This window comes from Argiope bruennichi, chromosome 10 (assembly GCF_947563725.1).
Source record: "Argiope bruennichi chromosome 10, qqArgBrue1.1, whole genome shotgun sequence".
In the NCBI taxonomy this organism is placed as follows: Eukaryota; Metazoa; Arthropoda; class Arachnida; order Araneae; family Araneidae; genus Argiope; species Argiope bruennichi.
This window is the reverse complement of record NC_079160.1, coordinates 9,282,148-9,310,030: the sequence shown is the minus strand read 5'-3', so window position 1 is coordinate 9,310,030 and position 27,883 is coordinate 9,282,148. Positions and strand designations below refer to the sequence as shown.

The 27,883-nt window shown below is 27.3% G+C and overlaps 1 protein-coding gene across 2 annotated transcripts in view; it reads right to left on the bottom strand.

Moving 5' to 3' along the window:
• Positions 1-27,883, bottom strand: part of LOC129988439 (tudor domain-containing protein 5-like) — a 55,050-nt gene that overhangs the window by 21,517 nt on the left and 5,650 nt on the right. For both annotated transcript variants that reach the window (XM_056096666.1, XM_056096667.1), the window contains exons 2-11: positions 26,092-26,886; positions 23,769-23,840; positions 19,663-19,743; positions 19,073-19,191; positions 17,151-17,207; positions 16,748-16,901; positions 11,148-11,266; positions 8,785-8,893; positions 8,164-8,231; positions 5,349-5,533 (exon numbers count right to left, since the gene is read on the bottom strand). In XM_056096666.1, coding sequence (XP_055952641.1) covers positions 5,349-5,533; positions 8,164-8,231; positions 8,785-8,893; positions 11,148-11,266; positions 16,748-16,901; positions 17,151-17,207; positions 19,073-19,191; positions 19,663-19,743; positions 23,769-23,840; positions 26,092-26,884 — 1,757 coding nt within the window. In that variant the 5' untranslated portion in view covers positions 26,885-26,886. The remainder of the gene's footprint in view (positions 1-5,348; positions 5,534-8,163; positions 8,232-8,784; positions 8,894-11,147; positions 11,267-16,747; positions 16,902-17,150; positions 17,208-19,072; positions 19,192-19,662; positions 19,744-23,768; positions 23,841-26,091; positions 26,887-27,883) is intronic.

The window sequence follows — 27,883 nt, the reverse complement described above, 5'->3', positions numbered from 1 at the left end:
TGGAAAATAAAAATAATATCCTTAAAAATAGTGAGTTACAGTTTCAATTTCCTGCTTCCTGAATGCATACCTGCTTTCTGTATTAATTTTTAACTGCTAAAAGAAAATTTTTTTACCATCAGGATTGCCACTAAAATCTGAAGACAAAAAATTCCCTGCGTGTATATGCATTAAAAGAAGAATTGTGCGAACAGCACTCATGTGCTAGAAATAATGGAATAACAATACCACACAGTTTTAGTGAATAGAAAAAGCAAAATTCTTCAATAAGTAAGGATTTAAACAAGATGCAGTTTTTAAAACAATAAAATTTTTGAACATGCATTAAAATATTTGTTATAGAATTCTTCCCAAGTATAAAACACTCTGCTAGAAAACCTCTTTTTTTTGTTGTTTTTTTTCTTTCAGTTCCAGTAGTTCAACTAATAATCAAGTAACTTGTCACTATTCCAATATTGGTATTTTTTCTCAGCCTTAGATTTTTTTAGGATCATCAAAGCTCTATCAAAAATAAGTATCAAATGTTTTTCCTTTTACGATTTGGCTTCTTTTGATAATGGTTTTCATTCACTATTTACCAAATTGAAAAGATTTTCATAAAAGAAAAGTGCCATTGATTCAGATATCTGAATTTTTTAAAGAAATGTCTGAAGAATACTAGCAAATATGATATAAGCTAATTTTAGATTCAATTTATCCTGACATGCATTTATAATATTAACATTTGTGGCAGATTCAGGAAAAGTCCCCATCCCCCCACTGAAATCCATGTCCTTTATGTTATGAAAATCTTTAGAATACTTTTGCAAACACTAATATTTTTAGAACAAACCTTCAATGAAAATTCAGGAGAATCAGCAAATCAGCATATCTAACTGGACTATTCTATATGCCATCAAAAACATAACTTGTAAAAAAACCAAGTCTCGCAACTCAGCTCTTCTATCGTAAAAAGTTGTGAGATCCATGTAATACCAAGTCGGTCTATTTATTCAGTCCCTACTTAAGGGTCCTTCTGTCTTAAGTTATTACGTAATTAGCTAACCTAACAACATCTTATAGTGACCATATCAATATAAAAAATCTTTTGTGGTTTAAATAAATAGATTGACTTGGCCATCGCATGAAAACACAATGTATCTTTACATTAACATATTATATTAAATTAGATTGTTTAGTGCGATTGCCAAGTCAATCTATTTATTTAAACCATAAAAGATTTTTAATATTGATATGGTCGCCATAAGATGTTGTTAGGTTAGCTAATTACGTAATAACTTAAGACAGAAGGACCCTTAAGTAGGGACTGAATAAATAGACCGACTTGGTATTACATGGATCTCACAACTTTTTACGATAGAAGAGCTGAGTTGCGAGACTTGGTTTTTTTTACAAGTTATGTTTTTGATGGCATCTCATTTCTTTTTGTAGATAGTCCTTTTCTTATTTTTGTATGTAGTCTTCCCCTTTTTCTTTTCCGGTACTACTTCTTGAGATTCAGCCACAGTTTTTCTCAAAGCCCAGTCTCTGTCTCTATGGGCTTTTCTCGTAAGCTTTGATGTCACAATTTTTGACAAGTCTGGACGGTAAATGCTTCTTAGTCTGTTGTATTCACAAATTGAGGATTCTTGCGCTTTAATACTTGCAAAGTCGACATTTATTAGATGTAAGCCGTCCAGACTTGTAACTCTCGGAAGTGCCACGTAAGCTTGACCGGATGTGAACGCTGCAGAACCAATATCCATCAGTGCATTATTTAGACTCAGACCGTGACTTTTGTGTATAGTTATAGCATAGGCTATACATATGGGAAACGGTTCGCGATGAACATAAGGTCTATTAATAATTTCAAATTTAGTTTTGACCGGACTAAGCTCGTAAACATGTTCTTTATTAAATGCAATGTATATTTTCTTAATTATTTTTTGTATTTTTCTGATCAACCTTTACTCTTTGCACTATACCGATAGAATCATTAACTAAACCAAGACTCACGTCAATATTTCGCCTTAACATGACTTTTGCTCCTATTTTTATAATTATTTTCTCTTCCAGGCCTGCAGTCATAGAAGCATTGTCTTCATATTTTTTTTATGCATTCACGAGCTCTTTTTGTTAGGTATATGGGGAAATTTATGCTATCTACAGCTGTAAGTTTTATTTTGGGATGTAGAAGAGATTTAAGCATTGCAGTATTTAATTGTTGACACAGGTTTTTTGTAGATAATAAGCAAACGATATCATCAGGAAGTTTCAAGAGGGGTTCAATTATTTCAATTAATCTGTTTTCATTTGAATTGGATTTGAGAGTTATTAATCTAGTCGAGAGTAAGTCGCGGTCTTTTTGTGTAGTCACACCTAATCTTATTCTATTTAGCATTTCAACAAAGTCAAAATCATTGAGCTGTCGCATGTTAATTGTAAGTTCATCATATATGAACAGTTCAGTCCACAGATTCGGTACACTGAGGGAACCTAATAACTTGTTAGTTTCAGCAGTTGAGAGTTTTTCAAAATGTGACTTTTCTCTTACCGGCGGACGATGTAAGAGATCTCCGAAAACTACAAGATGTTTTTTTCCAAACTACCCATTCTGATCGTCTCTTGTGTCGAATATTTCAGATAAGCGTAAGTAAATATATGTTAAACATTGGATATCATCGACACTTCGTCTATTATAAACAACACTACTTCTTTCAAATCTGATCTCAGAAGGAGCACTTCATCAGAAAGTTGTTTGTACTTCGGTATTTGCTTGTGTTTTACAGGCAGTTGCAATAGTCTATGTATAGTCAATCTATTCTATGTATAGTCAGCTATTCCTGTTGGAGTACTAACTGCCACTTTTTTTGTTTAAATAAGTCTTAACCCAAATTTTCAGAGTTTTTATTAAAAAGCTCTTTCCAGTGCCACCAGTTCCACTCACAAAACAGCGTAAAACGTCAGCGTTATTATCGGTTGTGTCCATTTTATTTGTGATCATATCGAAGACTCTTTTTTGATTTTCTGAAAGTCACCCATTGCGTTTGCAGCTTCCACAGCTTCAAATTGAATTATTTCAAATTAGATATTGTTAGAAACCTGTAATTTTGAGATTTAATTAATTTTTCCCAGCGAGAATACTGTCATCATATGAAAGACCGTTTTATAGTAATCTGTATTGGATGCTGCCGGATGCCGAGCCAGTGATACGAGAGCTTGGTGACAAACTTGGCGACCATTTGGCGACGAATTTGCCGACAAAATGGATAATGCTCGAAACTTCGAAAAATTTATCGATCCGTCCATTATTACATGGATATTTTAGTTTTTCCTTGATTTATACACTAAACACTAATTGTATTCTAAATTTGAAGCTTCTATGTCTGCTAGAAGTGCCTTAGAGTTTTGATGATCTGTCAGTCAGTCAGTCAGTGACAAAATTCACAAACTTTGACTAGTTATAATTCTTAAACTACTGGTTCAAATTTAATGAAATTTGAAATATACCGTGTTTATATAATGCCTGCTTGGTTACTGAAAATTCAGGCTTCTAGTTTTATCCACAACGAAGTTATAGGGGGTTGAAAATAACCTGAACTGCTTCGAGAAAAGGATAGTACGGCCGTGCCGCTTGTTTTTGCTCGACTTGGCGGGGGCACTACCGTGCCCCCAGATATTGCTCTTATAATATTCATACTGAAATGCTCAATGGATTATATGTAGTTTATAAGTATCAAAATTTAAAATTTTACGGTCATTTTCATTCAGAAATTCTTATTCAACATGTTTTAAAATTTTTAATTTTACATTTAGTCCATCTAATTTGTAAAAGGAATTGTATATTCAAACTTGATATAACTTCTTTTAAAATTCTCAAACAATTTTTAAGCAGTGGTGTACTTTAAAATTATTGAATTCCTATATCTTGTGGAGGCTATTGGTTGATTCACACAAATATTTTACAATAAGACCCATTTGGCATTTTTGTCAAATACAATTCAAAACTTCATCAAAGAATATAACAAATTTTTTCTTGCTTGATGCTTTTTAAGAGATGGGGGAAAAAAAGGTGCTAATTCTTAATAAATAATGTACATTTTTGTATGACCTACAGTATACTTTTTTGGCTATTTCACTATCAGTGAACATATCTGAAAATATTTTCAATATATCATTGAAATGATTGTTCTTGAACTAAAAAGTTTGAAATTGACTTATTTTCGGGCATCAAATTTGTTATTTTCAGACAGCATATATCCCCTGTATTCCTTTTAGATACTAAACCAAATTTTGACTTTTTGGAACTGGCATGCAATTTTGTGTTTTTCGTTTTTGACATGACTATTATTTGTTTTCCCATATTACTTAAGCTTATTATCTTCTTACAAAGCCAGCAGTACACAAGCAAACAGATTTGCAGAACTTCTCTAACCCATTCAGCAAAGTCCGGATTCATATTTTTATCCGTCCAATCTGCATTAAATACAGATTTTGAGTAGCTCATTGCTTTATAAAAATTATCTATTCTACTATGAATAAGCTCACAATTTCTCAAATAATATACAAACCATTCCATAAATTTACATGAGAGTGACTAAACACCACAGTGATGCTGCCACAGATGAATGTTGCTATTCCCACCAGAGAAATTTATTCTATACTTTCATGCAATTATGGCAGTTTCGTGCATTCTCATTAGCTACACTTCAAGAATCTTGTAGAAAGAGAATAACAGTCTCTTAAATCACAATTAGTCTTATCTATACAGAAAAAAGGGGGGGGCGATCCAAATTTCCGTGATCACACAGTTATTCCATTTTTAGTGCTATGGCTACAATATTTTATTCTTGCACTGATCAGAGATTTATTTTTTAGGTGGGGGAAAAAATAATAAAAGGAACTCAGAAACTTGAAATTCACTGATTCACTGTATTTTTCTGATTTTTATGGAAATTTTCAAATTTTCCTGCATTTGCCCATTTTTTTTTATTTGATTTTTAAATTCTCTGTATTCTCCTGGCGCTTTAGCAAGCCTGTAATATAGTTTATAGCCAAGATAAAATATTTTTTATTAGCCCATGATCTTTTCTATTGAAAAGAAACCAGAAATATTGAAATTAAAAAAAAATGTCCTATCTCATTGATATCATTAAGAATTGATATCCTTTCAAAACAATTACTCTCTTGGCAAAATTACTTCAGCAGTAACTTTTGATGTATAATAGAAAACTGATTAGAAAGTTTTATTTCTTAATTAAAAGAAATCTTGGAGGTGAGAATATCTATATAAAAGCATTTCTTTCAAAACTTATTATGGATATCATTAGCATACAATTAAAAATACAACTCAAGAAAGAAATACTAACTCCAAATCTTCATATTTCTTGATAAGTACATCACTAGTATCTTCACCTAAAAGCTGAATATAAATATGATCTACATTGTTAACTGAAGAGACAAATACAGGGAAGAATTGATTCAAATCCATTTCAGCAGGAAGTGTCTGTTGAGTAAATTGCTTGAATGGAGAGACAGCGTTGATAGGGAGAGTCTGAAAGCAATATCCTGAATTAAAATCATAAATACAAAATCTGCAAAAGAGAACTTAAGACAACCTACTAGTTTGTAATGAGTGATATATGAGTAGCATCAGATCCAATAAAAATAAGCAATCCTAAATCAACATAAAAATTCATGAGGTGAAATGTTAGCAGTTTTGTTCAAACATGTAGATATTTGCTCTAAATGAAAAAATATAAGATTTTGGTATACTTTAAATATAACAGAAAACATTGCCTATTTTTAAAAAAAATTATATTATTAACATTTTATTTTTTAAAATTATATATGCATTAAAAGTAATAAGTATTTTCCTGCCTTTCAAGTCATTTTGATTTGAAAGCACAAAAAATATGTATATTAGAAATAAGAATGGAATAACACTAGGACTCCCACTTTGTTGAAGAGGATGGAAATTAAAAACATTTCAAAGATTTCTTCTTCTTTTTTTTCTTTCTTCTTTTTCATATTTTAGAAATGCAAATAATAAATAAAAATAAAATATTTTCACTGCTTATCTTTTAAATGCGCAATTACTTCCTTGCCTACTACTTCTAAATACATAAAGAAAGAACACTAAGAAGAATTGTTATGCTCATCTTCGGTTAATACGCTAATATTTGCAGCCCAAAATGAACTTTGAGATCACAATGCAAATGATTTTATGGCTAGCAATTACACAGCTATTGCTAGACACTAATAGCACAGAAACTATTAATGGGTGCTGACTTCACAAACACATTCACAATTTGGGTGAAGTAAAACTCATTAAAAATAAATTCATTCCATAAGAATCTATTAACCTTACTTTGAAATAGAGCTTGACAGAATGTAGAGAGCAGGGGAATGCAAGAGACAGATACTAATTCAGAAAATTTTATTTACATTTAAACAAACATTACTTATTATTTATTTTTTCAGTTCAGGTGAAACAAATGCTTAATAATATATATATATTTATAAAATTTTTCAACTTAAAAATTAAGAAAAATTCCCTTTCAACTATGTCTGACCATGGGATTGTGTCATCAGAAACGTAATTACTTTCAATAACATATAAGATTTTTGCCTTTTTCAAGATTTAGATGAAAACTTGTCAATTCCAATTTTTTGATATTTCAAACACTTTAAAATCTATTGAATTGCAAGCTGTATCATTAAAAAAATTATTCAATTCTATCAAAATAGTGTTTTATAGATGCTTGCATTTCATAAGAATGGAAAGAATTTACAATTTATTGATGGACTTTTCATCAACTTAGATAAAATCTTTGTCAAATCCGACTTTTCCAAAGAATACAAAAGTCTCATAAAATGTGTTTGACAGTGGACTGGTCCGTTAAAATTGAAGTCACATGTCAAATTTTTTTTATTGGCTCTCCCCCTCCTTGATTTTTGTTTTGTTTTACAACAGAAAGTGTAAATTCATTTGGTTTGTTTCAAGGATTGGCTGAATGTTCATGAAACACTAAACTATATGCAATTAAATAGAGCAAAATAAAATTCAAGAACCTTTAAAGGGCCATGGGAAACTGAACACTGATGAAAAATACATTTTTATTTAAATCCAAAATATGACAAGTATTAAAAATTGCCTCAACGGAAAATGATACTAGCCAGAATAGTAAATGTAATTGCCAAAGTTAATTTTTATTAATTATTCTATGCATTTTTTAATTAACTTTATTATATATACAACATGCACAACTAAATTGTAGTACATTAATACAATATAGATTTGATAAAGGAGAGCTCATTAATAAGTGCAAAGATTACTGGTTTTAATCTGCTCCTCATAATATTCTGCAGTTTATCAACAAAACAAAAAAAATCCAATTTTAAAAAGACATTCTATTTTAAAATATGGGTTAAATATTTTTTAATATTATAAAAATAATTTGAGTACATGATTTTCAGCAATTTCCTAATAAATAATAATGAAACGTTTTCATATGGAAATCACTATATCAAATTTTTTCCAAATACTTATTATAGCTCAATGGGGAGGGGGGGGGGGGGGGTATTTGAAAAAAATATTGCATGAAAAACCAAAGCTTTCTAAAACAGATTAAAACCCTTATGTCTTTATTAATTAATCTTAATGGATTAATGTTTCTTGGATTAAAGCAATCTCTCTCTCTCTCTCTCTTTTCTCTCAAAACATATTTAAAAAATGGAACATTTTTACATAATTAAATCATAATAGAGAAAGTTTATTTTATTGAAATTATAGCAAATAAGCATTTTATAAAGCTCCATTAGAAGCAACTACAGCTAATCTATTCAGAAGTGTGCTCATTTCTGGTTGACATTGGAATATAAGACAAATATACACTTTAAAATATATTTATTTTTCAACAGTAACATCTTATTCATAAAATGAATAAAAGAATTTAATATAAATTATTCACTTTCTTTAAAATTTTAAGACAAAATGCATAAATAATATAAATTAATGATTCCTTGACAAGTTATTTTTCTTTTACAACTGTTGAGATATAGCAGAATATTTTAAGGATAATAGAAGATATAAATTCAAAAAAGTAAGATTTTCTTCTCAAGAATTTCATAAAAGTTGTTATTGAATCAATTTTTATGCCAACCAACCAAATGAATACTTACTTCTAATTTCCCAGGCAGTTGTAATGTAGATTTCTCTTCAGACGAGACTAAATGTACACTTTTTACACCTAGAGGGGGAAAATAATGCATTTAGGATTTCAAATAATAATAATAATAAGATGAATGCAACATCACATATAGATACACATAATTATCATATATATATTAAAAGGTTTTCTATGAAACTGTTGAAACATATTAAGTATTCAAGTATTTCTATAAATTCATTTAAAACTTTTCCTCATTGAAACATGGATGTGATAACAATGGTATACTGGAATTAAAGCCAACAAGATTTACAAATGAAAAAAAAAAATAACACTATAAATACAATATTATTCATATCATCAACAGCCCTGCCTATCTAACAGCAAAATTATTTAAATTGTATGCAAGATTCTGCATATTTTAAATTTTATTTAAGTTTGATTAATTTTTCAACTGGCTCAGTATGAAAAGAAATTCTTTATTTGAGTTGCATTCTTTCCATATCCATCAAAGAAATGATTTAAGATAAGTAAAGAGTGAAAAAAAACCATTTGTGATAAATAAATAAAAATATGGAAGATTCAAGAATGTAAATTTTATCATGATCTGCATAAAAAATTATTTAAACCATACCTCCTTTCACTTCAAACTTAAGAGGTACACGATCAGCTATAGCAACCAAGAGATTTTCCAAGCTATCAAATCCAAGGTTAACAAAGTACAAAGGTTCACTGCAGTTCAACTGAAAAATAAAATATTCATAATTTAAGAATATAGTTTATGGAGATGAACATCTTCTTTTCCCAGCATTCAATCTAAATTTTATCTTAAATCCTATTTTTATAATAGATAATAAAATAATTCTTTTTAACATACTTATAAAATTAATAGTATTAATGTGGAAATTATGGAAGGAAAATGATTAATCAAATCCAATTCCTGTTTATTTATTTGATAAGTAAGTTTATTCAAGGTTGTCCCTTAAAACTGGAAAAACAATTTCCAGTGTTTTTGGTGCACGTATATTAAAGATACAAGGAAATGCGCAAATAACATTCATGCTAGTTATAATGCAATATGATTTTAAGGAGTGGAGAAAACAAGGAAAGAAAGCTACAATTTAACATTATTCAAAATAATAGCATATTAAAAGAAAGATTATATTTACATTAAAAAAACATTTTCTTTTTATTTATTATCTAGAATTTAATAAGATAAAATTTATATATTAAGAGTAGGATATATTCCCTTTCATATTCTTTAATTGTAAATCATACAAAATTAAGAATTTGGATGAAATAAAACACAAAACATTTTTGTTATCATTATACAAATCATTTAAATGATTACTCAGTAAAAAATTGTTACAAAACAAGATACTTTTCAAAAAAAAAAAATTATTCCTTTTGTATTCAATATATGTATTTGGGCAACAATTTATGCAAATTTTGCAAATTTTTCAGCCATCAGTTTCATGGAGCTAATCCTTAACAAATAAAGTACGACATTTTTGTACAAACTAATATACATTTTTTAATAGCTATTTCACTATTAGTGAACATATATTAAAATATTTCTGATATATCATTGAATGCATAAAGGATGAAAGTGGCGCAACAAGTTTTAATATCCATAAAAGCTCTGCTTTAAATAATTGTTCTTGAATTTAAAAAAGTTTGAAATTGGCTTATTTTCAGACATTAAATTTAATGTTTTTGGATTTGATGTGCCATCTTCTTTATTCCTTGTATATACTAACATCAATGATGACTCTTTTGAACTGGCATAAAGTCTTGTATATTTTTCTTTTGGCATGACTAATAAATTTCCCATATTACTTAGGCCTATTATCTTCTAACAAAGTGAGTTGTACCAACAAAACTTCTAAAACCCAGCAAAATCAGGATTTTTTTATCTGTCCAATTCATATTAAATATGGGTTTTGAATAGGTTATTGTTTTAAATAAATTCTCTAATCTGTTTTTAATAAGCTCACAGTTTCTCAAATAATAAACAAACCATTCAATAAACTCAAGTATGTTAAGATGCTGCCACCGCAGATTGAATATTTCTATTTCCGCCAGAGAAATATATTTCTTTTTTTTAACACAGTTACAGATGTCTTGCACATGCTCATAAACTGCAATTCAGAAATCTACTGGGGAAAAAAAAAACAGTCTTGCAAATCCTAGCTGAAATGATCTATACAGAAAAAAAAAAGGGAAAGATTAGAAAAAGGGAGAGTTTCTGCATTAGACAATCACAAATGGTACTGTTTCATATTTGGCAGCTGAGACTACAATCTTTTATTCATGCAATCATTAGTGATTTGGCATTTTCTAGCAAATGCAGAATCACACATTTTCTAAGTGTAGGTGTCTTCTGTTTCTTAATAATGTATAATTTTTATTGAAAAATGTATATATTATTAATGTATATGTTTAATTTTAATATTTATTATTGCATTTGCATAATTTATAATTATTTTTGTATTTCATATATATTATAAGCTAAGTGTATGACTACTGAATTTCAGAACTGAAAGAATTTCTCAAATGCCATCCTACAAAGAGAAAATTTTGGTTTCTAAGACATTTAAATGAAAACATCTTGCCCCATGGTGCATATGCAGAAATCTAGATAGCCTGAATTTCTAACAATCAGTAAATGATCGATTTTCATTGGTTGCCAATAATATCACTTTTGACTGATGAAAAATGGCCACTGAATTGTCGAATCCAATAAGAATTATCAAAATAAAATATATCACATCTTAAATTTAAATTCCAGGAATGACCCTCAATCTCCCAAGTCATTCCTGGTTTTTCCAGTTGACAAGTCTTCCATATTCTTGTGCAATTTGCATAAAATTAATTATGAATATTTTATGTTATTACCATAAAAAAATAAAAGGTTTGTAATGTAAATGCAAAATGTAAATGTAAAGGTATTTAAAAATTACTATCATATTAAGAATCCAATGGATTAATACTTACACTATAAATATACAGGAAATCTTTGAGTGTTATGCCTTCTTGATTAGCTTGTAGAATTTTTCTAGTATTACCAATTATGATTTCAATGGCAAATGCAGCAGATTTGGGATCTTCACGATCTGTCCAATGAAAAAAAAAATAACTTAATTTTAAATCAAAAGAAAGAAATAAAACCAACTCATAAATTTTTAATGAAAATCAAAATCATCATTTAAATTAATTCAATGGAACTTGCAAACATGAAATTCATACATCAAATTGATGCATAGCTACATAATTTTTTTTTCACTTTTCCTCTTTATAAGTGAAGCATTCACAATTATCAATCAATAAAAATAGACTGAATATAATAGACAATTATAATGAAAATAGACTGAATTTTGGGATAGGGAATATCTGCTTTGAAACTTAAATCATACAATTTTTAGAATAGATGCATCCACAATTTTCAAAAATGCTGTTTTATGAATGAGGATGATGTGCTTTAAGTACAAATACACATTTATCTCTACGTCTTTCTTATTTACAAAGGAACAATTTTTTAAGGTCATTCATAATTTACACATAGTAATTCTATATTTTTATATAACATTGCAATTATAAGGCTTTCCAATGAGATTACAGATTTTCTTCTCTGTTTCATGTCCACTATTTACAAGATTAATTTTTGTACTTGAAATTCAGACTAGTTTTATTCTATTAAATTTTCTAGCAAATTTTCAGTAGTTTTAATTTCACATTAAACATTTCACAGATAAAATTTATTAATTAAATATATATTAATCCCTACTAACAAAGAAGTGTGTGTGTGTGTGTGTTTTGGTACTCTACATTCCAGATCATTTGATTTAGAGCTACCAAATTTGGCACATATATTTTTTGGAGAATGCAACTGCACATCTCTGGAAGATTTTTTTTTGTTTTGAAATGTTAATTAATAAAACATTAGGCAAATTTTTGCCTTTTTATGCAATAATTTCCAAGCATTTCACAGAAAACAAAAATGATTTTTACCTCATCTTAAAATTCAAAAATATCTTTTCAATGATACTTTTGACATATATTTTTTCTTCCGATTTTTTAATCATGAAAAAATAATAATAATAATAATAATGTATTTTACAATATATTTCATTGTTGAAGTGAAACCCAAACCGTTTTCATTACTTCTACTAATATTTCAGCTTGCCTTCTTCTTCAATGTCGATGATGTAAATATGAAGTTATTTCTTATCTTTCCATTATGAATATGTAACTATTAAAATGCTTCTTAAATTGTTTTAAAAGAATGTTTTTAATATACTTTTTGTATTACAATTACTTCTTACATTGAGGATTTAACTGCACAAGTAAGCAATGACAATATTTTAAAAAACTGATTTGATTTTTAAATGGTATTATTCTATAACATAATTGAATGTATGAAAATATATTGTCCTTATTGCTTGAAAGTAGTTTTCTCATTTTATAGTGCTAAAATATTTGTTCAATTAGACAAATTTGAACAATCCTCTGATGCATTACATAAATTACTAAAATTTTTCTGTGGTATACATAAAACATTAATGTTGTATGTTTCTATTTCCTCTTCTTGTATCTTAAATAAAAATGTTTAATTTCACCCAGAAAAGCATATGAATGATTTTGAAATCAAATTTCATATCTTAGGTGCAATGACAGAAAGTTAAGAAGATTCACTGAACAAGAGTAGAATGGTGTAAGGCTTTTAAAATAGTGTGTGCTGTGTATCTATCAAATTTGAAATTTAAAAATATTTTGATGAAGAAATCATCAAGGACAAGCAACACAAAATATTTAACTAAAAATTTTAGCAACAATCAATTCCAGCAAACCAACTCTTTACCAAGGGCGACTAGTCTTGAATAATTGCTACTCCAGTAATAAAATAACTGTTATATTCTCAACGAAAAAGCTGAGAGAAATATAAAAATGTACACACAATTTTACTACTTAATTAAGTTTTCTTCTATGTAAAAAATGTTTATAAAGCTATACTAAATTAATGAATCGAATTCAATGCGCATCAATCTTTTTAAAAGCAAAGTTAACCCCAATATACCTTAACTAAAATTTTCCTTTCACAAAGTCAATTTTTTGATAGGATATAAATGGTTTTGTTAATTTTAGCTTTTTTTTTTCCAACTAAAGAAAAAGTTTTTAATCTTATAATAATTGTTCTGTAAGTAATGAAATATACTCAATATACGTAAAAGTAAGATATTGACTTCCCAATGCAAAATTAATATAATTCTAAATAAAAAAAAAGGTTTTATTTCTATTATTAACACATTTAATCAAACATTCTTAACACCACTACAACAATCATTAAAACTAATTTCAAGATCCACCCAAAACCACTTTAACCCTTTCTAGGGACGTGGGAAGTATGCTTCTCACCAAATTTATCAATCTTTGTATGAAATTTTGTAGGTTGGCATAAGTTCTGACAAATTTTTTTAGAAAGACAAAAATTTAGATACTTCAGTTTTTTATCTCAATCAAAATGATGTGTCTTGCTTTGTTACTTAATTATTAATTAACCAAATTAATTAATTAATCAAATTAAATTTATCTAATAAGCTAAAAGAATCCCTTTTCTTATTCTAATTTCAAGCCTAAAAATATTTTAACATAATATGACTAGAAAAAAATGGCCCTTTAAAGGGTTAAAGAAAGATAAAATATATCTTTGTCTAACTACACAATACAAAAAAACAGAGCATTTCAAGAAACCACTCCTGATAAATATCTAGATGAAATACTTAATTAATTGTTATTTGCTAAATCAAAAAATCCTCCAAAAGAAGCTGACAATGAGATTTTGACAACAATATTAAGAAAAATAATTTTTAGTACAGGTTTTTGCCGCTTGTTGATATTTGCTAAACCCCCAGGGTTTCCCTGGTATGCTAAATAAACTTTACTCACTGGGCTGATAAAATGAAAATAGTGTGTCCACATGCAAAAGTGAAAAAAATTTATGGTTGTGCTTAATTCATTTGCTTATATAGCCTTATTTCAAATTATAACCTAATTTAGTTTATTGGAAGGTTCAAGTCAGAACTGAATCAAGTTTATGGTTTTATCAAGAAACATTTTAAAAACAAAATAACAATGAAAATTATGAAAGTGCAAAATACATGAGATAAAAATGTTAAGATTATTTTTTAAGAGAATCCTGAAAACAGATTATTTGGATTTAATAGTAAACAATTCATTGTGCAACATCTTAGCACAAATATAAAAAAGCAAATATATGAATAAGCAAATTTTTATGAATTAAAAAAAATCCTAAATTTATTTGCTTATCATGTCTTCACCTTCCTCAACACAGAATGAAATTAGGGATACTTATTTCTGACCCCAAAGACGCAAAGGCTAATGCAGCATTATATTTGCAAATATTTAATCAGTAGTTAAGGGAATCAGAGGTGAAAAGGCTTTTTCATCAATTCTTGACTGCACAACAATGCCGACAAATGCATCTTACCAATCATTTTTTAACAAATAGGCCCCACAAAGCTCACAAATTTCTGTCATTATTCCAAGATAGTTGTCTTCAACAACTTCTTATGGGGACTAATCTGGCAATTCACATACAAGTACGCAAGCCTGCTGAATGTCTTGAAAGAATGCATTATTTCTTCTTCAACACCTTTCAAGATGTTCTTCTATAGATTCACTGCCCATTAAATTTGTCTTTTAATTTTTTTTATAATAATTAACAACATGACTGCGATTCATGTTTAAATAATAACAGTAAATAGTCAAAATGAAGACTGCATTTATTTACATTATGAAAGAGTAATGGCTGCATTGTTGGAAAATCCTATATCAGAATAATACATTTTTTGACAGCATTATAAGAGAAACATTTATGCAGATATACATTTAAAAAAAATTATGTTAATTTTGAAGTATCTTCATATTAAAGTATTCAAGAGAAGATGATTTCTTGTGCTTTGTCTTCCTATATTAAAAATGTTAATCAAAACTAAACTACTAAAAATAAATACAATACAAGCATGAATGAGTCATGTTTAGTCTAATACATTAATTTTCTTAAAATAAATCAGTGGGAGTTGCCTTCCAAAAGTTTTCTCATACATTCTCTAATAAAGATGTTATCCCAGAGAACATCTTGCATGGCATTAATACACAATAGTTAAACTTTTGGCATGAATTTAGAATTTTTACTGAATCTATTGTGTGATCCTTGGAGTTTTTAGACAATTAATCCCTGGCATGCAGTTAATAATATTTGAAAAACCAATCTGTTGTTTAGACATGTTTCTAACAACTGATTGAAACAAATATTCAACACAGAACTACACTTGTAGTTGTGAAATCACACACCAAATTTGGTACATTTAAATCATTACATTTATGAATTACCATGTTTACATGTTTCTGAAAGTACAGACCAACAGACGACCCTCTCTTGGCTCAAATTTAATAGGTGTCTACATAATAAATGTAGAATCTATGTACTGAATTTTATCTATCTAGCTCTCTTTGTTTTTAATTATTATGTTAATACATATCCACACTGCTGGGCAGACTTCCTCTGAATCTCAAATTTTGCTCAAAATTTGATAGAAATCAGTATAATGCTGTTTTAATGGCAACCAAGAAGCAACAAGAAAAAATCTCATCAAATTATAAAAATATAATCAAGTAAATTATTATTTATTATCAAAAATTTTGAATGTGCTTATCACATGCTATATATAGTTTTATCATTGAAATCGCCAAAGTGGCAAAATTTTGTCTTAGTGCTTTTTGTTCACCATTAAAACCGACAAATACCTATAATTAAATACCTAAATTTCATATAAAGATCTGTACCAAATTTTATTGACCTAATTTAAGCCTTTTTTTTTTGTTATCTTCGACACAGACAGACAGGGATTTTCCAAAACTGTGTTTATCTGACTCAGGTAGATCTCAAATGTGGAGATTCATCAAAATCTTGAATGCAAATTTTTTATGATTATAATACATTCTCTTCGAATATGGAGGGGGGGGGGTCAGATTGAGAGAAAGAAATGAACAGAAAAAGGGAAATTACACCTTTTAGCCTATAATGCTTATCAATCAACTGCACTTAAATTGGAAATGATTTCTCAATAAAAGGTACACTTTTTGGTAGCAAAGCAGTTTACGTGATAAACAGAAAAAAATCCGAAATTAAAACTAGCGTATAATTATACAACTAACTTTTTAAAAACATTTCCCTATTTTTGAAATCTTTTTCTGTACTTTTTTTCTTATTAGATTAATCAGACTAATGCATAATTTTTCAATAACACAAGTTATTTCAGCAAAGCACTAAGAAGACACAAAGATAATAAACTTCTTTCACTTTCCGAAGTCTGTATCCCACAATCCAAATCACCAAGCTACATCAAAATGAGGATACTTCCCTTTTAATGACAAATTTAATACACACTAGGCTCACCTACAAGTTAGATCATTGACGGAATATTTTGATTCTTAAAACAAGATTTCACCACTTAGTCATAACAGTTTTATTACGTAAAAAAAAAAAAAAAAAAAAAAAAGAGGAAAATATTTACCCATTTCATTTATTGTCCAAGCTGGATAAATCAGGTAATCTTTTTTACTGCTTGGAAGAGATCTTCGAGTTAAAATATCAGGCACAGAATCAATAAAAGTGGCTAAATCATAGAATCCCAGGACATGAAGGTCAAATTCAGTTTTTGTTATTTCCTGCAAAAATAACAGATTATTTTGAAAAATGAGTGAGAAGTCCTGATAAGTGCTTTCAATTTAAGTCACAAAAAATTGTGAAAAAATATAGATATTTATAAAACATTATCAAGATACTAAAAATTAAGACAAATACAAAAAAAAGAGGGGAAAAAAACTGCAACAATGTTTTCTTATTAATAAATATTTCAATAACTAATTTATAATTACTTGCAGTAAATAAATAATTATGAACATGAAATAACATACTTTGTATAAAGCTGGAAATTCTCTGGCCCAGATACCATGGGGACAATTTTCTACAACCTGTAAAAAATATTTTCATTGAAAGGACTAGGCAATAATTAGAAAAATAATAAGTTGGTATTCTTTATTAAAAATGTACATCTTCTTAACATTAAGTTTCAGAAAGTTTCTATCTCAATATGCAAAAAGAAGATTAGTAAAGATCCATGAAAAATTACTTATTCTATCCAAATGCTTAAGCAAGTTATGCCAACAAGCAACAGTTCTTAACTTTAAACTAGTTTTGAAAAATAATAATGCTCATTTCCATAATTACCTCAAGTTGAAAAGATCATAATATATATATATATATATATATATATATATATATATATATATATATATATATATATAATATGTATAATATATTCACAATATATATATATATATCAATAAACAAGTAAAGGGCATTCCAATGGGAACAGCTTTCTCAAGTGCTTTAGCTAATATTTTCCTACATTACTATGAGAAAAAAAATAATTACATATAATTTAATAAATGGGTGGAGGTATATTAATGACCTACTTTTGATAAACTTAAACAATACTAATGTTGTTACTATTTGCTATCCAAAAGATTTAATTCTAACAAAAACAAATAAAAATCAACTTGAGGCTACCTTTCTGGATTTAAAAATTGAAATTGCTAATGATAAAACAATAGTTGGTATCTACGATAAAAGGGATGAATTCAACTTTGAAATAACAAAACTTTGTAATTATCATTCAATCTAAACTCTAAAATTTCCAAAAATCTAATTTTCTCACAATTGAACCGGATTAAAAGGGTTTGCAATAATAAAAATTCCTATATTGAAGCATCAAATAACTTCACTAAAAATTTAATTAATAATGAATTTCCCAGAAACTACTGTAATATCAACTTTTTGATTAAACAAGGAATGATTTGGGATTAATCCTTTACCTAAAATAAAAATAGAACTTTCCTTGCATATTAGATAACTCAATAGATGGCGCTGGGACCCTACAATTATTTTTTTACCTTAAATGTGTTAGCTTGGAGGTGTTAAAAAAACGGGAACCACAATCGATAGCTAAAAATTTCTTTGCATGCGGCTGGTATGTGCTTTCCTTTTTGTCTTTCATTACTGGTTTGAGTGTTATTATATGGTATTTTTGTTATTATCGTTATTTTTGCTTATTAGTGGATGTATTCTTCTACTTCATTGTTTTGTATTTTCTTTTCTGTTAAAATGGTATATCTCTTGGGCCTAATTTCAGGGGATTTTCGGGTCACGAGCAATCATTATTAGACTGTTCAGCCTGCATTCCTTCACAGAAAAAATCTTTTTTTTTTAATCCCTGCCTGAGGGTGACCCTTGAAAAAGTCTTCAGCCGGATTCTTTTTTTTTATTATTTGGTTTAATTTGATTTTCCTATTAACTTGAGTTTTATTACTTTTGTCTCAGTTCATCTGCAAATGAAGCTAATTTTAGAAGTAGCTGCATTTGTGTTCTCTAAATACTATGATGTTTTTCCTGTTCCTTTTTTGTTTTTAGTTTGAATAAGAAATAATTTTTAGTTGCGATTACGAAACTATTTCGATTCATTTTCGTTTTCAAAATATTTCTTACTTTAGATTGGTTAATTATATATATATATATAATGCTAATGTATGTTGCATAGAAATCGTTTATTATTGGTTTGATGAATCAGTAATAACTTTATCATATTTGGTACATTTGTAAACATTGCAACATTGCAGTTGATGTACTAAGAGAAAATAACATTTATGCCAATATTTAAACTTGGCAATTTTGTGAAGAAAACTAAAAATGATGAATACCAAAACAGGAATAATATTAAATAAACAATGACACATACAAAACAAATAAATTAGAAGAAAAAAAATATATGGCTACATACTCTTATAAGATTACTCCTAATATTTTCAGAAATAATTGAAACTTCAGGGCTTTTTCTCATATTAAAATTGAAATCATCCAAGCTGCTGACTTTCATTTTGAAATCAGAAGAATGATTTTCTTCAAAAGAAAACAATGTTAAATTGTATTTATTAAAAAAAAAATGAATGCATATAAATAATGAATATGTTGTTATCAATATGATGTGTGATTAATAGTTACAGAGTGATTAAGTTATAATAATTATCACATAAGATATTAATTAATTCATCACATTGATCAGTTACTAACAATAATTACTTGTAGTTATTAATATGTTATCACACATATATACTGTTATGATTTTTGCATTCTTTGTCTAGTTCTAAGCCATTTGAAACTAATTTAAATTTAAAAAATTAAAATTTACGTAGGTTTTATTTTTCAAAACTATTAAAAGATGTATACAGTTTTCATGTAAAAACATGAGGCTGTAAATTTCAGTACATGCAAGCTTAAAAATTAATATATGCGAGTTAAATTTTAACATTTGTGATAAACAAATTACAAGGAGATTATAAATGAGAAAATAATAATTTAATGAATACATACCATACTCATTAAAATTAGAAATATTTTCATGAGGTGAAGGAATACCAGATAGATTTTCAGGATGAAGATGGTTTGATGAATCTGTAATTCAACAACAGTGGAAAAAAAATACATGAATACACAAGGATAAATTTAAGACTAATAAAGAAATAAATAAAATTTCAAATATATTTTTTATGTGCATTCTTAGAATTTAAGAAATACTTCAATTTTATATTCATTCAGCTCAATTCAAGAACCATGATATTTCTTTAAATATAATGTCAGTAAAATATTTATGCAAGACTTCATGAACATTGTATCTTTTCACCAGTGCATCAAAAAATGTGTAAAAAAGAAGAAAAACTCTTGTTCTTATAGTTGCTTCTACTTCTGAAATGAAGCTTGATATACCATTCAATTCTGTTCTATATGATCCCATTAAGTTGAATGTTAAGTTCCTCTATCAGTTAATTAATTATGTTAAGATATTTTATAACAAATGTTCACAGTTAAATTCTGATCAAAATGGAAGGAAACAAATGTAATAACAATTTCATAAAACAGATTTCCAAAAAAAAAATCCTATTAAATCTTAATTGGTGCCTGCCAATATTAAAGGTTTACTCAAACATCACATTAAAGTTATACAGTACCACTTATTTTATAATATACATGCTTGTAAATCTTTGTTATCAGACATAAACAAATTTCTCACATTAATATATAGTTTCATGTTTATGGAATTAAAACAAAAGACAGCAAGAATAAAATTAGCACATATTCAGCAAGAAATCAAAATGTTCAAGTAAAAATTTCAAGAAATTTATAAAAGTATTTAAATCCCCATTCTCTCTTCTCCCATTGTTTTTTTCTCATAACAAGCATAAAATATTTTGTTATATTTTAAAGTACACAATTCTGAATGTTCTGTCTCGGAAACAAGAAAAATTGCTCATATTTTTCCAGAAATTTTACTATGTCATGGATAATTTTCTTCTCTTAATTTAACTTTTACAATCACTTTAATTTTATTTATTATAACTGCATAGAATTTAGACATTTATAACTAATCACATGCATTTTCTAAGACAATGATTTGCTTCAATAACACAATGAAGTGAACAACAAGAAATAAATTTAAAAAATGGACCTTTCAGTGGTTTATAACATAAAGCTCTGCTTGGTCCATTAACATAAAGTGACATGCATATTAGAATGAGTTGGGATCCCCCCCCCCAATCCTACTACTATGCAGAAATATTTCAAATTGGTGAAAAATAAAATTCATAAAATATGGTAAAAATTGAAAGCTTTTCATTAATATATATATATATATATATATATATATATATATATATATTGTAGGATTAGAAGTTAAGTATTAAGCTCAATAAGATTAATAAAATTTATTTTATTAAAATCAGTTCATAACTTTCAACTGTACATACCCCACAATGTAAACAACAAAAATGACTCCTCCCCCCAAAAAAAGCTTAATGTCAAATATTTGGCCCCAAATAATCATTGTAATTTTCAATCAAGATATTGCCAATGAATTACATTAGTTTTATGTATGTGCATAATAATGGATTATTTAGGCCTAAAAAATATCAATTTCATTTATTCTCTTTGTTTATGGTCAGTGTCGTATTTAGTTATTTTGCGATCTTGTGTATATGAGATCGCTTTTTCAATAAACAATTTAGTTGCATCTTTCAACATATTTTTAACTAATTCAGCATGTTAATAATTTAACTGGGGTTAATTTATCTCAGTAATTTTGAAAAAATGAATTGCTTATAATTAAAGGTTGCTCTGTATTAATGTTTTTGTACAATATTATTTAACCATATTCACAGTGATTATAAATACTCTAACAATTAAATAAGCAAATAAAATGAAACATATAGGAACCAGAAAATTATATTTGACAAAATATTAAATATCTTACAATTCATAGATTTTATAATTTGGGCAAATTTATTTATGCTTGCTATTAGACTAATAGTCATTTCTTAATTGACCTACCTATGGCCTAAGCAGGTGCCTGGTAAAAAATATGTCATTGTTAAGGTTAACACATCACAAAATTAATTCCCCAAAACTAGAATATAATTTGTTAACAAAGAGTGAAGGGCAAAATGTAGAAAATGCAAAAGACTTAAAAAAAAAAAAAAAAAAAACTTAAAATAATTTAGTTATTAAAACAACTTAATGTGTGTTTTATTTATTTATTTGTGTGATATTTGCTTTCATCTGAGGATACTTGGAAGTCTCATTTATGGCAGAACTCCGGCATTGTAGATAACAGAGCCAATTTTACAATCAGTTCATACAAACTTTTCACAACTCTTTTGCAATATTTCTGATCAGTACTATCCCCTTTGATTTCGAGGCTCAATGTACAAATATAAAGTCTTACATAAATAAAGAAATTTTTTTATATTTAGAAACAAAAACAAAATCAGAACAATGTATGAATCAACATTTCCACTTACAGGAAACTATATATCAGTAATTTCTCATTAGAGACAGTTTTCCATATAGATGTTGTGAGGCAGCTGACTCATGCCTCCAGAGATCTCAAAATCTATTTAATGTATATTGCAGTGCTAATTTGATATAAAATGTTCTACATTCTAATCTTTTTTTACAGAATTTTCACCCTTACTTTTTCCTTCAAAAAAAAGGGGAACAAAGAAAATGAAGGAATAAAAAGAACCAACTAATGGATTCCATTGATGATTAGTGATTCCATTCATTCTTGCAGAGTATTTTTTTAGTCACTGTGTAAAGTCTAGATGAATGCTCAAGTTCTCTTTCAAGTAAATGTAAATTAAACTTCTGTTTGATGAGAAACAGAAAAAAAAAAGTGAAAAGCTATGGAAAAAGTTTTAAAATACATAAAGACATTTTAATGGTGATTTTTTTTTAAAGATCTCTTAGTTTTTGTATTTTTATGATTATATATTGCATATTGCTAACAAATGATATTCTAGTTTTGCAGATTAGTTTGGCAAGCCTTTTAAAATGCTTTAGCCTATTTTAATTAATAAACAAGAAAATGTGTGGAAAGAATGATCATGCGCGCAATGGAAGTTATTTGATGAAACAAAATTTGTGTACTTAACTGCTAATGTTATATGACATAAACAGACAAAAAAAATTTTAAAACTAATTAAAATCTGTATGATTTCATCACATTTGATGACTTTCAAATCACATGCGAGAGTGAAAGATATTAATTAATTCTATTAACTTTTACACCATGTTATTTCTCAGCAATTCACAAATTTATCATAATATAACAATATGAAGAAATTTTTGATTTTCTTTTTCTTTTCTTCATTTTTTTTTTTTTTTTTTTTTTTGGTGGGGGGAGCAGCCAAATATACATATCGCATATAATTGCAATATAATTCTGTGACAGTTGCAATTTGTTTACTTTGAGCATTATAAAACAATTTTTGAAAATAATAAATATGTAAGTGCTTGTATATCTGCAAGTAAATACAATTTACCTGATGGGACATTTGTGAATGGGAAAAGATAATAACTGCACATTTTGCAATTTTGTCTGTTTAAAATGAACATAAAAGAAGAAAGAAAAAAAACTACCAAATTTTAAGAGGAATATTTCATTTAAAACAAAGGTATTAAAAATGATAAGATAATTAATTTAAGTCACATAAATTATTTCTGTTTAGTAAAAGAAGAGAGTACAAATGTTTATATACTTGCGAGCACAAGCTACATGATTTGCCTGAAGGATAATGCGAAACTGAAAAAGGATCATAACTGGGTAACTCAAAGTTTGGCCTTTTTACTGCTTTTGTTAAAGAAAAACCTACCAAATTTTAAGGGAAATATTTCATTTAAAAAAAATATTAGCTGACATGCATGCAGGCAATACAAGTTAAAATATATATATATATATATATATATATATATAGTTCAGGAGGTTATAAAAATCAAGTATTTATGAAAATAAAGAAAACAATAAACATGACAAAACAAAGGTTTAAAAAATCATCTTCATATAGTTATAAAAAATTTTTTTAAAAATTCAATAAAGTCAACATTTATGAAAAAAAAAAAGGAATTAGAGCGCTAATCTTAATTACCTTCAAAACTCTGGACAGCAGGAGAAACAGCTTCAGAAATCTTAGGAACTTCGTAAGTTGCAGATACATTATCTTTAAAAAAAAAAAAAAAAAAAAAAAAGGTTAAGCATTAAAAGAATTAATAATTGTAGAACACCTTTGGAAACCAGCAGTTCAATTATCATATTAATAGATTTCATTCAGTTATGTCTTCCCAATTTTGATGGACCAAATTACAACAAATTATATTTAATTACACGTGTACATACATATAGAGCAATTAGATTAGTTAGTTATGTGCTTTCAAAGTAAAATGGAGAATGTAATAGTTCTTGAGACTGGGATTTTTCTTATAATTTTATTTCATAATATATCTCAAAAATGGAAAGTGATGGGCAACAGGCCATCATAGATGGCATATTTAGGGATCATAAACTTTCATATAAAAACTGGCAATATAAATAGTTGGTAAATCAATTCTTACATTTTGCAATTATTTTAAGTATATAGATTTTATGAAAAAATAATAAGTTAACACATTTGATAACAATGACAGCTCCCGAAATGAAATTGTGGGAGTGCTGTACATACCTTTAATGTAGAGTGAATGCTTATTTGTACCCTTATACCTATTTGTGATAATTGTATCACAATTATGCATAAGGGTATCAATTATCAGAATTTAAATTTAGTAGATATAGGTCCAAGAGTTTTTCCAGGACTGTCAATGAATGATTTTTTAACCAGCATGATGGTGTAACATACAGTTTATAGATAGTATCCAATTTAAAAGCAATGTCATGTTAAAAGTGTAGAAGTTTGCTTTTAAAATCACTTCTCAGCTCCATCCTCTAAGCCATTTCAATTATGAAAAAACTTTCCGTACAAAAATTGTTCATAATGATGTGACAATAATTTACCTAACACCATTTATCATTTTATCCTCAATTATAAGGAAACGAAAATTACACACTCGCTATCTTTTAAGAATTATATCATCTTCTTTATATATTCCATGCTGGTTCAATGCAATCAAAATTGCTCTAGACATTGTTTTACAAGATAATACAAACAAAGTATTATACAAATATACACATACACCTATATGAATAAATAAATGCAATAATTACCATTTAATGGCATTTTTAAAATTAATTATTTTCTAAACATATGAATTCAAACTTCAACTTCGCTTCTGAGTTGTCTGCATTTTTCTATCTCATACTTTTCAATCCACACAGATATAAAATAAATGTTAATTCAATCAAAAATCAGAAAAAAAAATTTTTGAAATAATATAAGTCCTGAATATGGGCACCTACTCATTTTTAAGTCCTCATAATAAAGCAGCAAAAAAAAAATACAAACCATCACCAACTTGATAATTAGCATAATCTGGAAATCACCAAGTAAACCTTGGGGCTACAAAAATAAATACCTGAATGCATTTATACTCTTTATTTTTCTTTGTTTCTCCCTTTTTGATCAGAGTATATCATTTACAAGTCATAGATTTAACAAAGACAATTTAATCTCAATTGAAAATTTAAATTTATTCCTTAATAATCATGAAAGAAAATAAAAATTTCAATTAAAAAATCTTCTGCCTTTTTAAAAGAACAAAAAAAAAAATATTTCATATTATATATATATCTTTTGGTGAATGGAGTTTGGGCTTCAAGAAGATTAATGAAGATTAGTAGAAATCTTTCTGGAGACAGGTAATAAGAACCATTATAATAAGTAGCATTTCTATAAGGAATCTATTTAACTAAACAATGTATTTATATCAACTGTAGACATTTCATAACTTTGTTTCAATTTTTATAGCAATCACAAAGAATTTTTCAAAAAACTACATGTAAAATTGTTTCAACTTTCAAAATGTAATCATATCAGAAAACCCTATTATTTTTTTAATGTTTAGCTTTAAAGTATTTATTCACCTTTTTTTTTATTAACTTCCATTACAATGACATATCTGATTTGAGCATTAAATTACAGAATTTTTTATATCAAAGTCTGTAATAAGTTAATAAAGTAATTAAATTTAAAGATAAAAATATCATGGGCATGCTTACAGGTATTCTTTAAATTCTTATAAGAATTGAAATAAAAATAAATGTAATAAACAGAATGAGTTAGTATAATAAATAAATTTGTATATTAAGATATATAGACAAGGAATTTTTTTCAGACTAAGGAAAGTTGAATATGTTTAAAAAAAAAGTTTATTTACGAAATGGATAACTGTTACTTGATCAAAATAAATTATCAATAGCAAATCTAGCCACAAAGAAATATACCAATAAATAAAAATTGAACAAAAATTTCTATAACTGACCTCTATAATTATTCATTTTTGAGGACTCAGAGAATGGCCTTTCTATTTCAGGTATGCAAAGGACAAGGGTATCATTATTTTTTGGCTTTAAGAAGAGTGATGGAATTTCTTCTAAACAATCTTGTAATGTAAAAAATCCATAATCTCTAAAAGATAGTTCTTTATTGTAAATTTGACGATATTTAATTAAGACGTCCCGCAAGCTCAAACCTGTAGGATATTTACAAACAAGATCTACAATTTCATTCATCACTAATTGTGGTAACTGTTTTTTCATTTTTGTTTGAAACCTTGGAGGCAATTCATAAGATCTCCTAGAAGAGGATGATGGCTGCAATTCATTTGACCACTTAGGAGCAGATGAAGGTTTCAATTCATTTGATCTTTTAGAAGCAGATGAGGGAAGCAATTCCTTTGATCTTCTAGAAGTTGATAATACCAATTCATATCTCTTAGGAGGTGGAACATATCGCAGCATTGGGTTAAGGCGGCCCGAAGGCTTTTTCTTGGTTGACTTCTGCTTGGAAACCATTTTCTGTATATGCTTCGACTTCTCATCTGCAATTCCAAATAAGTAGTAGTCCCTCCCAGTGGAACTAATTTGTACAGCATCAGGCATGGCACTCAAAAATTCAATTTCATTTTTATATCCAAATTGTACAAAAGGTAATGTTCGCCCCAGCATACTTCGATATTGTTTCTTGAATTCAGAAAGACAGCAGCCTTCTTTATTTGATATGAGGAGACCTCTAATTTCCATTTTGATAATTTCAAATTCATCAGATTCATCCATGGCTAATTAAAAGAAATGTTTTCTTAAATATACAAATGAATGTCAAAATTAATACATTAAGGTATCTGATAACATGAACAAAATAAATTTTAAAATTTGCTAGACAGTTGCAAAGTATTAATCTTAAAAGTTATTTTGCGATCATTAAATTATACTCTATGAAATTTAAAATCTAAAAAATTGCAAGGCATAAAAAAAGATAGTGCAATGAAAAATTTACAAATCAATCAGAGTTCAGTAAAATTGTATAATTTCACAATTTTAATCATCATATATTCCAATAAAATTATTTAAAAAATTAAGCACTTATATACTTGAATTATATACTTATTATAATAGTTCTTTTGAAAATAGGGTGTGTAGCGTAAAACTGCTGCAAAAATTAAACACTTTTAAGCACCTTAGCCAAAAAAAAATTAATCATTTTAGCATAAGTACTCATACGTTTTCTAAGCATAGGATTTTTTTCTATTTTATAATGATACATAGTTTTCACGGAAACAAAAATTTTTTTATTAATATGAAACACTTATTCTTTATATTTTAATATCTATTTCTGTATTTGCACAATGCCTTTTATTACAAAATTATGCTATTTTAGTTTTGACAAAAACATAAAAATGATAATTAAATTGAAGAAAAAAAAAACTATCAATAAGAAAAAAAATTAAATCAATTTTTATAGGATTAATAATAAAAATCTGTGTGATTGTTTTCAACATTTATTAAATTTAATAAGTTACTAATTCATTTAGATAGATAAAACATTTCTGAAAATGCCAGTACTGATGTAGAAGTATAGCATGATTGGAAATTTTGTATCTGATATTTATATAGGCAACAACAAATAAGATTCAACATGACTGGGATGGAAAGAGTAAATTTCTTCCTGCACTAACTCATTCTATTTAGTAATATTAATTACAATCTTATAAAACTAAGAACCAAAACATCCCTGTAGATATCAAAAACAACTGGCAAAACTGTCATGAAATTGAT